The sequence below is a fragment of the Podarcis erhardii genome, assembly GCF_964252035.2.
Source record: "Podarcis erhardii genome assembly, chromosome: 5".
NCBI classification, from domain to species: domain Eukaryota; kingdom Metazoa; phylum Chordata; class Lepidosauria; order Squamata; family Lacertidae; genus Podarcis; species Podarcis erhardii.
In genome coordinates, this window is record NC_138509.1 from 5,219,178 (window position 1) to 5,234,912 (window position 15,735).

At 42.9% G+C, this 15,735-nt stretch overlaps 1 protein-coding gene across 7 annotated transcripts in view; it reads left to right on the forward strand.

Moving 5' to 3' along the window:
• The window catches only part of A4GALT (alpha 1,4-galactosyltransferase (P1PK blood group)), a 77,422-nt gene extending 62,083 nt beyond the window's left edge, over window positions 1-15,339 (forward strand). For 5 of the 7 annotated variants that reach the window (XM_081861022.1, XM_081861021.1, XM_081861020.1 and 2 more), the window contains one exon: window positions 14,034-15,339. In XM_081861022.1, the coding sequence (XP_081717148.1) occupies window positions 14,081-15,142 (1,062 nt within the window). In that variant the 5' untranslated portion in view covers window positions 14,034-14,080 and the 3' untranslated portion in view covers window positions 15,143-15,339. Of the gene's footprint in view, window positions 1-625; window positions 749-12,054; window positions 12,137-14,033 lie in introns of those variants that run through there. The other 2 variants (XM_081861023.1, XM_081861026.1) reach the window with 2 other exon arrangements.
• The last annotated feature ends 396 nt before the right edge of the window (window positions 15,340-15,735 follow it).

The window sequence follows — 15,735 nt, forward strand, 5'->3', positions numbered from 1 at the left end:
CGCAATGAGGGAACCGCCAGAAGGCCCTCGGCGCTGGAGCTCAGCGTCCGGGCAGAATGATGGGGGTGGAGACGCTCCTTCAGGATTTAATGTGGGGGGGGGGACATGGGGGCTGCCATTTTGATTAGGGCAACATTGTGTGGGTGATATGAAAAGCATGCAGACCAGAAGTGCATCATATCCACTCTAAACTGCTGTGTGCACACATTCCCTGACCCCTAAGACAGGACGCTGAGTTTCTTTGTTTGAATTCCTTGTGTGTTTGTGTTTACGTATGGTTTTTATACTACAGTTTTGGCACTTTCGTGCAGCGTTTTTGTTCTCATGATATTGTTTGCTCTTTCATGTTGTACGATGCTTACAAATTATTTAAATTTTATTAAGACGTTTATAAATGCTTTTAAACAAATAAGTAGTTATTAAATTCTGTGGGTGCTTCCAGGAGGAGGGTTCTTTTTCACACTAATCATTAAAGAATGCTGAGAAGAACTTTCTGAAAGCACTCAGAGAAAGAGAAAGAAGAGTATTGGGAGGTAGCAAAGTGAACCAACGGGCAGCAAGAGAAAGAGGAACTTAGACATGCAAATTGTAGTTCCAAAAACACACACACACATCTACCCAGGGCTGAGATCAAGCATTCACGCCTCATCAGAATCTCTTTCTGCTGGATCAGATCTGTACCTACCTTCTTTACAGAAAGCAATGGAAAGTCACAAAGAATGGCCCTGCTGAGCTTAAGTGACAAACTGTGAGTCCTTCCAGGTGGCTTTTTTTCCTCATATCATGCATGCAAGTTATTTTGTTCATTTGCTCTGCAGCATTCATACAATGTCCTTGGCACTAGAATCAGTCCAACTAGACACCACTGTTTGGGAATTTAACAAGAGCTGCGCTGCAAAAATGTTATTAGCTGCACAATGGAGAACTTTGGAATTGCCGACATTGTAAAAATAGCAGGGTAAAGTGGGTATCTGAGCTTACTGAAAAAGTAAGATCAAAAGTCAGAACAGTTTGAAAGTTCATGGTCACCAGTTCTAGGAAAAGTAAATAAAACTTAGTGCTATTTGAAGGATTTTAATTTTTAAAAAATATAAATAAGATTTGAAAAAAAATTACATGACTAAATATAATTTTGGGGAGAGAGAAACAATAAGAAATATTAGGCTGTATGCACACACACACACAATTAGTTGTAATTATTACTTTGTTGTTTTCTTGCCTTTGTGTATGCATTTATATTTAGAATAAAATACTTTTTAGAAATCCTGTTGCCAGTAACCCATTTGTAGAAAGGTGCTGCCAATTTTGATTCTCCCCATTCCTCATTTTTTCCGATCTTAAATTCAGTTCTCCACATTTTGTTGTCTTTTTTATTTAAAAAATCCTCAGTACTTTAATGTGAAATTTTCCCAATAAAGACATTTTTGTATGCCGTAATGTACACATTTTTTCAGGCAATTTCTCCCAGCACACTGCATTTTTGATATGTTATTGTCATTAATATAAATACGGTTGTGCTTATGAATACTTTCCCCATATATATGCATTTTTTGTAAATGGTTGTTTGGAGAACTACATTTCAAAGTTCAGACCAGTGCATATTGGCTGTGTTTTGGTTTTTCCTGTCATGTTACACTTGGCCTTAAAAGTCTTAAATGAGTCAAATATATATATTTCCATTTTCTGCCCAAATGTCAAGCGTTCACACTTGACTCTTATTTTCAAAAAAACATCTCATGCCTTTAAAATGGAACTGCCACAACATCTCTCTTCACAGGAGAAAATAAAGTGAAGTTGTCTGCCCAAAGCTGAATGAGAGTTACCATTTGCCAATCAAAGTAGGATTTTTTTTAATGCCCTCAATCCTGCAACAACATTGTTAATAGAAACGCTAACCAGAAATGGGTGAATACGTATGAGAAGGGAAGGCTGGAACTGTAAATGCTTAAATTCTGTTCAATGTTCTCCTTCCCTGTTCCACATCTTCTAAATCTGGAATAAGGACAGAGGCATACCTGGGTTCTCTCTTTTTTCCAATTATTTTTTTCCAAATTATTACAAATCCAACCAAATTACTGTTGGGATACTGCCAGGGAGACAAAGGCCATCACTGCCTCCACGTCAACTCCGAACGTCCATCGATCTCCCGTAGATACAGTATCAATCAATTAGCGACAGGAGCTCCAGAAATAGCTTGCCACATTTCAGAGCTGATGCATGCTCTATCAGCAGAGTTCGCACAGCAGGAGATGCACGCAGGAGAGCATATTTACAAGTTTATTCAGCGTTGATCAGAACAAAGAAAAAAACATGACTGCCTGCTTCAATGTCTCAGACACACAGAGAGAAACGAAAGCTTCTGAAGCTTCAGACACACAGAGAGAAACGAAAGCAAAGACACAACAGAAACATCCTGTGAACAGGAAATACGCAGGCTGTGGCACCCTTTTAAGGTGGAACGGAAATATCCATTTTTTAAAAAAAATAATATTTATTACTTTTAAAACTTACAAAAAAGAAAGAGAAGGAAAAAAGACAAAAAGAAAAAAAACAAGAAAGGGAAAAAACAATACAATATAATATATGAACAATACAAAACACAACATTGACACATTAAACAAAACAAAACAAAGCAAAAACAATTTAAAAACATACATCATACCATTTCAGTACTCTATCTTTCATTCCCTTGTTTCATCGACCTCCTCTCACCTCCCTTTTTGTATTCCACTTCTATTAATTGTTTCAGCAATTCCTTTCCATCTTTCTCTATTTTCTGTCATATAAATATCTTAACATATTTTTACCCTTATTTTCCATTAATACTATAATGCTTATTTATGCTTAACTCCTTATAACATTTCTACTAAAGCCACAAGATTTCATTCCAACATTTTTTTAACACTCAATAATTTTACAATATTTCTATTTCTAAAAATAAACTTTAAACTTTTTCCAATCTTCTTCCACCATCTCTTCTCCCTGGTCTCAGATTCTGCCAGTCATTCGTCAACTCCATATAGTCCATCAACCTGGTGATCTTCTGTCCGAGGCTCTTAACTCTTTTCCAAGTCCCTTCTGCAGGTCTTCTTCATATTTATACATGCACTTTACTTTGTCTTCTACTGATCTTGTTCTTATTTTCCTTCCTTTGATTCTGAAGAGCAGATCTCGGGGAAGCTCCAACTTAGCAATGCTTTTATTCCTTCTCGACAGGTCAGCCAAATCTCCATGGTTAAATCTAAAATCCATAAGGTATTTCAGGACATGTTTCAAAATTCCTCCAAATCTAAAGGCCCCCACAGCTCCAATCTCCTCACAACCCAAGTTCAAATCCCAAAAGTCAGTAAATCCCTGCATGAAGGGATCTATCCAACTTTCCTTCTCCAGTCCAGGCAGGGCTCCGATCCTCAAAATCTGACCTTTTCTAAATTCAATCATAAAAGGCCTCAACTTATAGTCCTCAATTTGCCTCTGTAAGGCTGGGGCTCCCACTTGTATTACTTTAGGTTCAACAACAACAACTTTCTCCTTTGCCTTCTCGACAATTTGCCCTGTCAAAGTAGATTCCTGTATCAGATCCTGAATAATTTCTGTATTGGTGTTCACTTTTTGTTCCAAATTAGTCACTTTTTGTCCCAAGTTATCAATTTTAGTAACCATAACATCCGTCTTCTTGTGGAGCTGTTCCAACGAGTGACTTATCTTGCATTATGCAATCACTAAAGCATCTTCTGTCGACATTCTCAAATAGTCCAAGGTCAATCCCTGATTCTCACAGTCTCTTATCTTGCAGCTGGTTCCCCCAGCTCAGCTCTTTTAACAGTTTCAAAGGCTCCCTCTAGGGGAAACAGTTTCTATTTGTATCAATCCTTTTAAGCACAGTTCAAGCAGTAAAGATAGTTTCAATTTTCAGTTACTTTTCCTCCTTTTTAAATGCAGAAGAGGACAATGGAAACAATATATTTCTCTTTAGCTAACTGTCAACATACGTTCTATTCACAGCCAATGAACTTCAAAACGTCAATCTCACTGGCAGCCCCTTTCCAGGTTCAGAGCAGTGGTGATTTAATTTTCATCACTCTCTCCTGCAGGCTTGCACGATCCAAAATTCCCCCCCTCTTCTCCTGCTTCCAAGGGGGGTTTAATAGTTTAATCGATGGAAGTTTAATCCTTTGCGGAAGACTTTCCAAGGCCTTAGCTTGCAGCGTCTTTGCTTCAATCTATTTACAAAAGGGGAAGGCGGACTTCCTGTTTGAAACCTTCCCGTTTCGGTGCCAAATTAAGACATTTATAGATCCAATTTTCCGTTCTACTCACGGGTAGTTGTTTAAAATCGAGTTGTCCACAGGAAAAAGTCAGCGCTCTCCAGCAACAGCAATGCGGCTTCACTCCGTGAAAGAAGCAATCAATTCAAAGCACCGCACCGCTCACCCCACGTCACTCCGGATCCCTGAAACCGGGTTTCCCTGTGAGTAGGGGAGGCGCAAAAGGTGCCAGCCGAATCCCAGGTTCACAGGCTTCTCCCACCTGTGATTTTTAGTGGGTCTCTGCCTTCGCTGCGGCGGCCAGACCCTGTTTCCACAGAGTAAATTCCTCCCAATCAGAGGAATTCCGCCATTGTCAGAGGTGCTAACCCAGAAGTCCCCGGTGGAACAGAAATATCCTAACAATTACTTTACTTTAATACAATTTCTTAAAATCAGGTTTCCCGCTCCTGTTGCAAACATACATGTTGATCGTTTCCTCCCATAGCTGCATCTTTTCTTATTTAGTGTTCAGTTGTCATCCGTCAATGTCAGGCTTGAGGAATTCTCTCCCTTCCCCTGATGGTTTCAAGAAGCAGGGAGAAAACAAGAAAGCTTTTACTTATGATTTATTCAGTCATTATGGTGGCAGACAGAGAATCCAGTCCTTTCTCCATTATGGAGTTGCTCGCTCTGGCTCCTCCCTCTTCCCTCTTCCCCAACAGCCTCTGACCCTACAAAGACACCCCCCCATGGACAAACACCTCTGCATTCGTTGCTCTTGCACCCTTAATGAATGTCACATTCTAGGGGATGGCGGATCATGTCCGCTAGCTGCTCTATCTCCCCCGCTTCTTCTCCTAACTCCTCATAACTTGGCTGCTTGCCTCCCTCTGCCTTGTTATCTCCCTCACAGTTCGGCTTTAACTCAACCCGGCCTCCCTCTCCCCTGTCAGCTACAGGAGAAGTGGGGGCTGGCGGCGATCTCCATCATTCCTCTTCCTCTTCATTCCAGTCCCTGACAGTCAATCTTCATTACATCATTCTTACAGCTGACCGCATTTTCCTCCTGCACTTTGGGCAGCTGGTTGATTGCAGTCTATTGGCAGTCCAGGAGTGCCTCTTGATTAATGCCAATATTCCAGATTAAGGAGGAACCAAGCACAAATCATGCTGGAGACGGAGGCTCGACCCATGGCAGGGACACACTCTCAGGTGGCACCCGTTCTGCCTTTCAAGTTGGCAGACACAGGCTTGAGCGGCACAGTGGGATGCAGTGAACTCCCCAGACCCCACTGGGGAGCATTGAGGCATCCCTGGGCTCTCTTGCACCCTTGGCAAGGAATGTATCATTGCCCCCCTGTCCCCCGCACCTTCCTTCAAACCCTTGAGAGGTGCTACCAGTCAGTGTAGATGACACTGATGGTTGGATGATCTAACTCATTTTGAGGCAGCTCCCTATATTTCCTAAATTATTTAGAGGATTGGATTGGATTGATCTTTATTATGGCCATTGGCCCATCACACAACAGTTTCCCATACCAACATAATATACTTAAACCTCCAAATTTAAAACCGCCAAAACTTACAAAAGACAAACAGGAACCAAAGCAAAACAAAAACAAAAGACCACCATCATACATTACAATAAATTTGTAACCTAAACATCGCCCTCTGCTCATAAATTAATCAAAGATATCAATGATGATATCACCTAATTACATCCTAAAACATAGATCATGGTTTAAAGGGATTATTCGAGCCACACAGGAGTCCGTTTCTCTTCTTTAGAGATAGGACGCTGATCAAGAATCTGGCAACCATGAGTGAAAATTATTTAGAGGGGCATTTTAAGGCGGGGTGAATAATGATTGAGTCTCTTTTTACTTTACTCTCAAACGCACACATGTGGTGGTGGTGAGGAGAGAGAGGACACTGCTAGTTGTTAATTTGTCCAGGTGTTGCAAGCAGTACCAGTGAGCCCAGTCAATCCTCAACTCTGGCAACTATGGGCAAAGAGAAACTCAGCTTCACCCGGCTTCTTTACGGCTCCATTGCTCAGGCCCTGACACACACACACACACACACACACACACACAAACGGGAAGCTGTTGCTAATTCTATTGATGCAAAGATGGTCATGCTGGAGACAAGTGCCTCCTTCTGCATGGGGCAGTGGGTCCACACTCTCAATATTTTTGCCACTCCCTGGGCCTGGGCCCTTGGCGGGGGTCAACCTTACCAATGGCTAGGTATGCCCCTGAATAAGGTGTGCTCTAGCTCAGGTGATCCCCCTTCATGGACCACTGCCTTGCCGTGGCGAAGGGGCTTGAAGAACTCAGAGAAGCTATGAACTATGCCGAGCAGGGCACCCAAGATGAACAGGTCATAGTGGAGAGTTTTGACCAAACGTGATCCACCTGGAGGAGGAACCGGCAAGCCACTCCAGTATCCCTGCCAAGAAAACTCCATGGACAAAGACAACAGGCATATAAAAGATATGACGCTGGAAGATGAGCCCCTCAGATCGGAAGGCGTCCAACATGCTACTGGGGAAGAGCGGAGGGCAAGTACAAGTAGATCCAGAGCTGAGGAAGCGGCTGGGCCAAAGCCGAAAGGACGCTCAGTTGCGGATATGCCTGGAAGCGAAAGGAAAGTCCAATGCTGTAAAGCATTGCATAGGAACAATGCTGTAAAATATTGCATAGGAACAATGCTGTAAAATATTGCATAGGAACCTGGAATGTAAGAACCATGAACCTGGGTAAGTTGGAGGTGGTCCAAAATGAGATGGCAAGAATAAATATTGACATCCTGGGCATCAGTGAACTAAAATGGACGGGAATGGGTGAATTCAGTTCGGATGACCATCATATCTACTACTGTGGGCAAGAAACCCGTAAAAGAAATGGAGTGGCCCTCATAGTCAACAAAAGAGTGGCGAAAGCTGTACTGGGATGCAATCTCAAAAATGATAGAATGATCTCGATACGAATCCAAGGCAGACCTTTTAACATCACAGTAATCCAAGTTTATGCACCAACTACTTGTGCTGAAGAAACTGAAATTGACCAATTCTATGAAGACTTACAAGACCTTATAGAAGTGACACCAAAGAAGGATGTTCTTCTCATTATAGGGGATTGGAATGCTAAAGTAGGGAGTCAAGAGATAAAAGGAACAACTGGCAAGTTTGGCCTTGGAGATCAAAACGAAGCAGGGCAAAGGCTAATAGAGTTCTGTCAAGAGAACAAGCTGGTCATCACAAACACGCTTTTCCAACAACACAAGAGACGACTCTACACATGGACATCACCAGATGGGCAGCATCGAAATCAGATTGATTATATTCTCTGCAGCCAAAGATGGAGAAGCTCTATACAGTCGGCAAAAACAAGACCTGGAGCTGACCGTGGCTCAGATCATCAGCTTCTTATAGCAAAATTCAAGCTTAAACTGAAGAAAGTAGGAAAAACCACTGGGCCGGTAAGATACAATCTAAGTCAAATCCCTTATGAATACACAGTGGAAGTGAGGAACAGGTTTAAGGATTTAGATTTGGTGGACAGAATGCCTGAAGAACTATGGATGGAGGCTCGTAACATTATACAGGAGGCAGCAACGAAAACCATCCCAATGAAAAGGAAATGCAAGAAAGCAAAGTGGCTGTCCAATGAGGCCTTACAAATAGCGGGGGAGAGAAGGCAAGCAAAATGCGAGGGAGATGGTGAAAGATACAGGAAATTGAATGCAGATTTCCAAAGAATAGCAAGGAGAGACAAGAAGACCTTCTTAAACGAGCAATGCAAAGAAATAGAGGAAAGCAATAGAATGGGAAGAACCAGAGATCTGTTCAAGAAAATTGGAGATATGAAAGGAACATTTCGTACAAAGATTTCCATAATAAAGGACAAAAGTGGAAAGGACCTAACAGAAGCAGAAGACATCAAGAAGAGGTGGCAAGAATACACAGAGGATACCAGAAAGAAATGGATGTCTCGTATACCCCAGGTAGTGTGGTTGCTGACCTTGAGCCAGACATCCTGGAAAGTGAAGTCAAATGGGCCTTAGAAAGCACTGCAAATAACAAGGCCAGTGGAAGTGATGGTATTCCAGCTGAACTATTTAAAATTTTAAAAGATGATGCTGTTAAGGTGCTACACTCAATATGCCAGCAAGTTTGGAAAACTCAGCAGTGGCCAGAAGATTGGAGAAGATCAGTCTACATCCCAATCCCAAAGAAGGGCAGTGCCAAAGAATGCTCCAACTACCGCACAATTGCACTCATTTCACACGCTAGCAAGGTTATGCTTAAAATTCTACAAGGAAGGCTCAAGCAGTATGTGGACCGAGAACTCCCAGAAGTGCAAGCTGGATTTAGAAGAGGCAGAGGAACCAGAGACCAAATTGCAAACATGCGCTGGATTATGGAGAAAGCTAGAGAGTTCCAGAAAGACATCTACTTCTGCTTCATTGACTATGCAAAAGCCTTTGACTGTGTCGACCACAGCAAACTATGGCAAGTTCTTAAAGAAATGGGAGCGCCTGATCACCTCATCTGTTCCCTGAGAAATCTCTATGTGGGACAAGAAGCTACAGTTAGAACTGGATATGGAACAACTGATTGGTTCAAAATTGGGAAAGGAGTACGGCAAGGCTGTATATTGTCCCCCTGCTTATTTAACTTATATGCAGAATTCATCATGCGAAAGGCTGGGCTGAATGAATCCCTAGCCGGAATTAAGATTGCCGGAAGAAATATCAACAACCTCAGATATGCAGATGACACAACCTTGATGGCAGAAAGTGAGGAGGAATTAAAGAACCTTTTAATGAGGGTGAAAGAGGAGAGCGCAAAATATGGTCTGAAGCTCAACATCAAAAAAACGAAGATCATGGCCACTGGTCCCATCACCTCCTGGCAAATAGAAGGGGAAGAAATGGAGGTAGTGAGAGATTTTACTTTCTTGGGCTCAATGATCACTGCAGATGGTGACAGCAGCCACGAAATTAAAAGACGCCTGCTTCTTGGGAGAAGGGCAATGACAGGCCTAGACAGCATCTTGAGAAGTAGAGACATCACCTTGCCAACAAAGGTTCGTATAGTTAAAGCTATGGTTTTCCCAGTAGTGATGTATGGAAGTGAGAGCTGGACCATAAAGAAGGCTGATCGCCGAAGAATTGATGTTTTTGAATTATGGTGCTGGAGGAGACTCTTGAGAGTCCCATGGACTGCAAGAAGATCAAACCTCTCCATACTGAAGGAAATCAACCCTGAGTGCTCACTGGAAGGACAGATTGTGAAGCTGAGGCTCCAGTACTTTGGCCACCTCATGAGAAGAGAAGACTCCCTGGAGAAGGCCCTGATGTTGGGAAAGATGGAGGGCACAAGGAGAAGGGGACGGCAGAGGACGAGATGGTTGGATAGTGTTTTCGAGGTTACTAGCATGAGTTTGACCAAACTGCGGGAGGCAGTGGAGGACAGAGGTGCCTGGCGTTCTCTGGTCCATGGGGTCATGAAGAGTCGGACACGACTAAACGACTAAACAACAACAACAAAACAGCTCAGGTGATCACTCCAGCACACGTCTGCCCTTGTGCTTCCTCTTTTCTTATTCTTTTTTCTTTGCTTGCCAGTTCCCAAAGGTGTGACCTGGTGTTCTCTGAACGCCCAAGCATGACGTTTATTACTGATCGATTTCATAAAGTCCAATGCACTGTTTGACTGTAAAACAAATAAATAAAAACCAACACCTTCCCCCCACAAAGCAGCCTTTACTGTAGAATAGACAACCAATTAGTCATGCATAAAAATTCTCCTCCCATGTCCTCCCACCAGTTTTCTCCCCTCCCATCATTCAGAAAATTCACATTTTCATATGTTCATACATGTATATGCTGTCTTTCCACAGTTCAAACCACGCTCAAGGTGACTTGCAACATGAAAAAATACTGTTACCTGCTACCCCAATCTCTGCCGAACAGTAGCAAGATTCCAGGGGTCTTGGCACTTAATCAGGATTTGTGTTTCGCTGGAATGAGACATTGTGGAGTCTGTAGTGTCTTTAAGAAATGTGGATGACGTACACATATTTACACCTGAGGTTTGATGGAGGGAGTGCAGAGCATTACGCCCCAAGTGTGTTTCTTGTTGCTCCCCTCATAGTTTCAGCAGGAAGCCAGCCATGAAACCTACTCTCTTCATGCAGCCTCTCCCAGCCAGCACACAGGAATTTCTCCCCGCCTTTCGCCAAAGCTCTGTTTTAAAAGGACACATTATTTCCTGCGGTCGCAGGGCTTTATTTCCCTATCACACTGGCAGCCTCCCCCTCACATAATCAAACACTGAAATCCTAAACCTGGGTTTTGTCTCAGTACTGGCACCTTTCTTTCCCAAATGTTGAAATGTGGCACTTACTTCCTTAACAACTTCATGGTGAGCAACGCTTTTCTTTAGAAAAAGAGCACTGGTTGTAAACAGTAAATGAAACATAAAAAAAATGCAGAACGAAATCGAGCAATTTCCACATAAATATCAAGATCTAAAATAAAGATACAAAAAACCAACAGCCTCTTTCAACCAGGATAGTCCCACATCAAGAATTGCCAGTGTCCCTGTGAATAAGGAACTGGGATATATGTACCCATAAATAAGCTTGGGACATGTTCACTACCAGGGGGCTGTCTCTGCTTGCTAAAACCACACTTGGTTTTTCCATGCTCCAAATTGTACAGCCCAGCCACAAGGAGACTTTCCCCTACAATATCACCTGGTATCATGTCTGGTCCAAAGCTTCATTTTTGTTTTTGTTTTTTGGCATGATGCCCTCATGACTAAGGAACAGGGTCTGCCATCCAAAATAAGCTTTGGATCATCACAGATCCACCAAGGAGATTCTCTACTAAGGAGCAGTGGTTTGGCTGTACATTCTGAAGAGCAGGAAGTCTTCATGACAGCCATCATAGCCACACCCCTTCTAAGATCACATAACAAAAGTGAATTTTTGACCAATGTAAGCATTATGGCTTCAGTACCAACCCAACTTCTATAAGTGACTTGTAAAGAAGCAAATGTTATTTGGAAGGGACAGTCTCACAGAAGAGGATGTGTAGCTTGTAGAGTAGCTAAATGTTAGCAGACCTTGGAGCCTGAGTGAATCTGATTGGAATAATCACTTAGTTTCTGGAATTCAAAGGCCTTACTTATGCTTTAACTGTTTAGAGGATGTGTGGAGGTGTGTGTCTCAACAAGTTGGGAAAGAACAAAAAAAACTGGCTCTGCTTTTAGGAGTGGAGTTTTACAGGCAACGGCAAACAAATGCTGGCTAGATTGCTACACACAGACGCTCTAGTGATTTAAAGAAACATATGCATTAACTACAAACTCAAGATATGGGAATGTATTTGCTTTCCTCCCTTTTCTAAGTGGAAGGGGGCCTGCTAGAAAAGATGGTGCCCAAAAACAGTGCTTTGCAGTACAGCCATTCAAGGGGAATCCAAAAGTATTTTGGGTGACCCAAAACTTTTTGGGGGAGTACAGAAATATATAAACTTTATTCAGAATTCTGATGCAGTGTCAAATAGGGAATTGGATCCAGGAACCCTTTTCAGTCTCCAGTTGTAGCAGTGAGGCTTGCAAAGCAGGGCAGTGTACAAATTTAATTAATAAAAACAATAGAAGTAGCAAATTATCTTTTTCCTGTCACAGAAATCAATGTGGTCTTTTTAGTTGTGGGGGCAGTGAGAGTGGTTTGTTTCTTTAAGACGTATGTGGTCTGGGTGTGGCTCTTTCTATAGCTGTTGAGCTTTAATTCATAAATCAATATTGCTATTTGAGTTCTCCTGCTTCCTGGTATGACGGCAGACCCATTGCAAGGTTTCCTCGCACGGTGAGTACCCTTCCCACTGGATACTGGGTGGTACCCTTTGTCTTGGGAGATGATGGGGGACTGTGCCGGGGGGGGGGGATATTACAGTGGCAGATAAAGCTGCTGCTAAAAGAATCGATTCAGGGGTCGATGGAACAGTTGGCAACCCTACGCCCAACTGCAGGGAGTCATACTAAAAACTCTCTTAATAATCCTTCCCTGCCCCCAAGAAACAAGTGGGTTGGAAATGGCTTTGAAGCAGAAAATGGAGCCAGTCTGGGGTTAGGAAAAATGATAAAAAAATACTTTACTATTCTGCAAGGGAGACTAAGACCATTATTACAGGTACTCCTGATAAGAATTTTGGCAGAACTCCCTGTACAGTTTTTACTAGCAACTACATGCTTGCTCACTATTGTTAGCGGCCTCTGCTGATTACCAGTACCCTTGACCCTAAACCAGATTTCTTCAGAAATGCTTGGAACGTAGTTTAATTTTTATGTTTTCAAGTTGTTCTTTTTCCACATCGGGTAGCTTTCAGGAGAAGCTGGCAGGACAGGGTGGAGTTGCAGAATTTTGCTATGGTTTTCCTGAACGGGGTTTACCAGAAAAGTGTTGGATCTGGGCAGGGAGGTCAGGGCCGCACAGACACATTGGCAGAGGCTCCTGCTGGTGTGTCCACTCAGCCCTGACCTCCCTGCCCCGCCCCAGTGCTGCCCAGGTTAAAAAAAAAGGGAAGGGACCCCTGACAGTTAAGTCCAGTCGCAGATGACTCTGGGGTTGCACGCTCATCTCGCTTTAATGCCCGAGGGAGCCGACATTTGTCCACAGACAGTTTTTCTGGGTCATGTGGCCAGCATGACTAAGCCGCTTCTGGTGAACCAGAGCAGCGCACGGAAACGCCGTTTACCTTCCCGCTGGAGCGGTACTTGTGCCAAGAGTTATTATTATAAACAAGTCCTCTAAGGGAAAACAAAAATATATGGAGTTGCTATTTTCAAAAGAGAACTGTGATATTGAAGTATACTCTTTGCCTTAAAATACGAAGTGAGAGGGCTTAACTAAATTTATTTTTGCCACTGTGTTATTATAAAATGGAGAAGAATCTGCCCACCTCCAAGTATTGTTGGGTTCAGCCCCAGTCAGCATGACTAGGGATGAGAGATTATGGGAATCAATAATCTATTGATTGCCTTTAATCTTTGAGAATCCTTGGAGAACAGGTGGAGCCCCTGAAGACTGGAGGTGGGCAAACGTTGTCTCCAAAATCTTCAAAAAGGGGAAAAAGAAGACCCAGGTAACTACTAACCGGTGAGCTTGACATCGATTCCAGGAAAGGTCCTATAATAGTGATAGTGAGCAGTTAAAAAGGATGCTGTGATTATCAGGACCCAGCATGCGTTTCTCAAAAACAAGTCATGCCAGATGAATCTCATTTCTTTTCTTTTTTTATTGAGTTACAAGCTTGGTGGACCAGGGGAATGCTGTGAATATAGTGTATTTTGATTTCACTAAAGTTTTTGACAGAGTCCCCCATGATATTCTTGTGAGGAAGCTGGTAAAATGTGGTCTCTATAACTGTTAGGTGGATTTGTAGCTGGTTGACTGATTGAACAAAGAGTACTCATGAATGGTTCTTCGTCTTCCTGGGGCAAAGCGTCAAGTGAGGTGCTTCAGGGTTCTGTCTTGGGCCTATTGTTGTCCAACATCATTATCCAACTTGGATGAAGGAAATGAGGGGATGCTCATCAAAGTTGCAGATGGCACCAATCTGGGAGGGGTAGCTAATTTTCAGGGGGGGGGGGAATCACTTCAGTTGTAATCGTGATCAGCAATTTATGTTGCCACTTCGTATTTCTTTCACTCCTTATTTATTAATCAAGTTATTAATTCATTTGGTTTGTTTGTTTGCTTGCAGCTCATTTTGGTTTTCCTTCAAGTTCAAAACTCTGTAGTGAGTAGACGATGTGGAAAGTGCCTACCTGCATACTGAAATTAATCAAGTTGACTTCAAACTACAAACTCTGGGCTGTGTGCATCGTCATCTTTAAGTTCATGTCCTTCATCTGTATCATGTTCTACTGGAGAATCACCCAGGATGCTCAAGACAAGAGACAGCACTACAGTTTGCCTACAGAAGTTAAGTGTCCTCCTCTTCCCACTCCTTCATCCAGATGGCCTCCTTCATCACACAAAGACATATACTTTGTAGAAACATCGGGACGAACTAATCCAAACTTCCTGTTTATGTGTTCTGTTGAATCAGCAGCCAGGGTTCACCCTGAGTCCAGAATCATTGTTCTTATGAAGGGTTTAGCAAGCTACAATAAGACTTTGCCCAAACACGTGGCCTTCTCCTTGCTTAGCTGTTTCCCCAACATTGAATTCAAACATTTGGACTTGATTAACCTTTTCTCTAACACCCCCCTCGCTGGCTGGTACTCAGTGGCTCAGCAGAGGTGGGAGCCTTATTTCTTGCCCATCCTTTCTGATGCATGCCGAATCACCATCATGTGGAAGCTTGGTGGCATCTATTTAGACACAGACTTCATAGTCCTCAAGAACTTAAATAACCTCACCAATGTGCTTGGTACGCAGTCCAAATATATACTTAATGGTGCCTTCCTCTCGTTTGAGCCCAAACACAAGTTTATTGAGCTTTGCATGCAGGACTTTGTGGTGGACTACAACCGCTGGATCTGGGGGCACCAGGGCCCACAGCTCTTGACACGCATTTTTAAGAGGTGGTGCTCTGTCCATAGCCTCCGAAGCAGCAAAAGCTGTAAGGGTGTTACTGCTGTCCCACGAGATGCCTTTTATCCCATTCGCTGGCAGGATTGGAGGAAGTATTTTGAAGCAATTAATGCTTCCGAACTTCCCATACTGTTTAGAAACACCTATGCAGTGCATGTCTGGAATAAGAAAAGTCAAGGGACACAACTTGCGATCACCTCTAAAACCTTGCTAGCTCAGCTGCAATCCCATTATTGTCCTTCCACATACAGGCTCATGAAGATCTCATTCTGAAGGGGCAGGGCCTAGCAGCAGCCTGCTGTTGATACAAATGCAAATAGGCCAAGCTGTTCAGCCCTGGCAGGTAATCACCATTGTCTATCACCATTTGACAATGATAGCCCCACGGAGCAGTAGAGTTGCTGGCTCAACATTTCAAAGAGCAGCTGAATGGCTGTGAGTTCCAGCAGGCTTGGGAGTTCAGAAAAGAGTACAGTCACAAGTCACACTCACAAAAGCGAAGTCACAAGTCAGTCCCATAAAATGAAGAACAAGTCAAGTCACAGTCAAAAAAACGAAAAAGCCACACAAAGCAAAATATAAAAAATTAGCAAAAACAAAACCTCCAAATATAACTTCTGTGTTGCGTGGGTACTCGGGACTCAACAGTTGGCAGACTCAACAGGAAGCCTCTGATTATCAGTGAGGGACTCAATTAACAAACAAAACACGCTCAACAGGAACCAGACGATGAAAAGCGACCCCTAAAACAGCAATTTTACATGAATTTTACTATCTAACGAGGCCATTGATCCATAAAATGAAATCAACAAAACAGTAGAAAATGGCAATGTGATCCCCCCCCCTTACCTGCGCTGATGATAGGC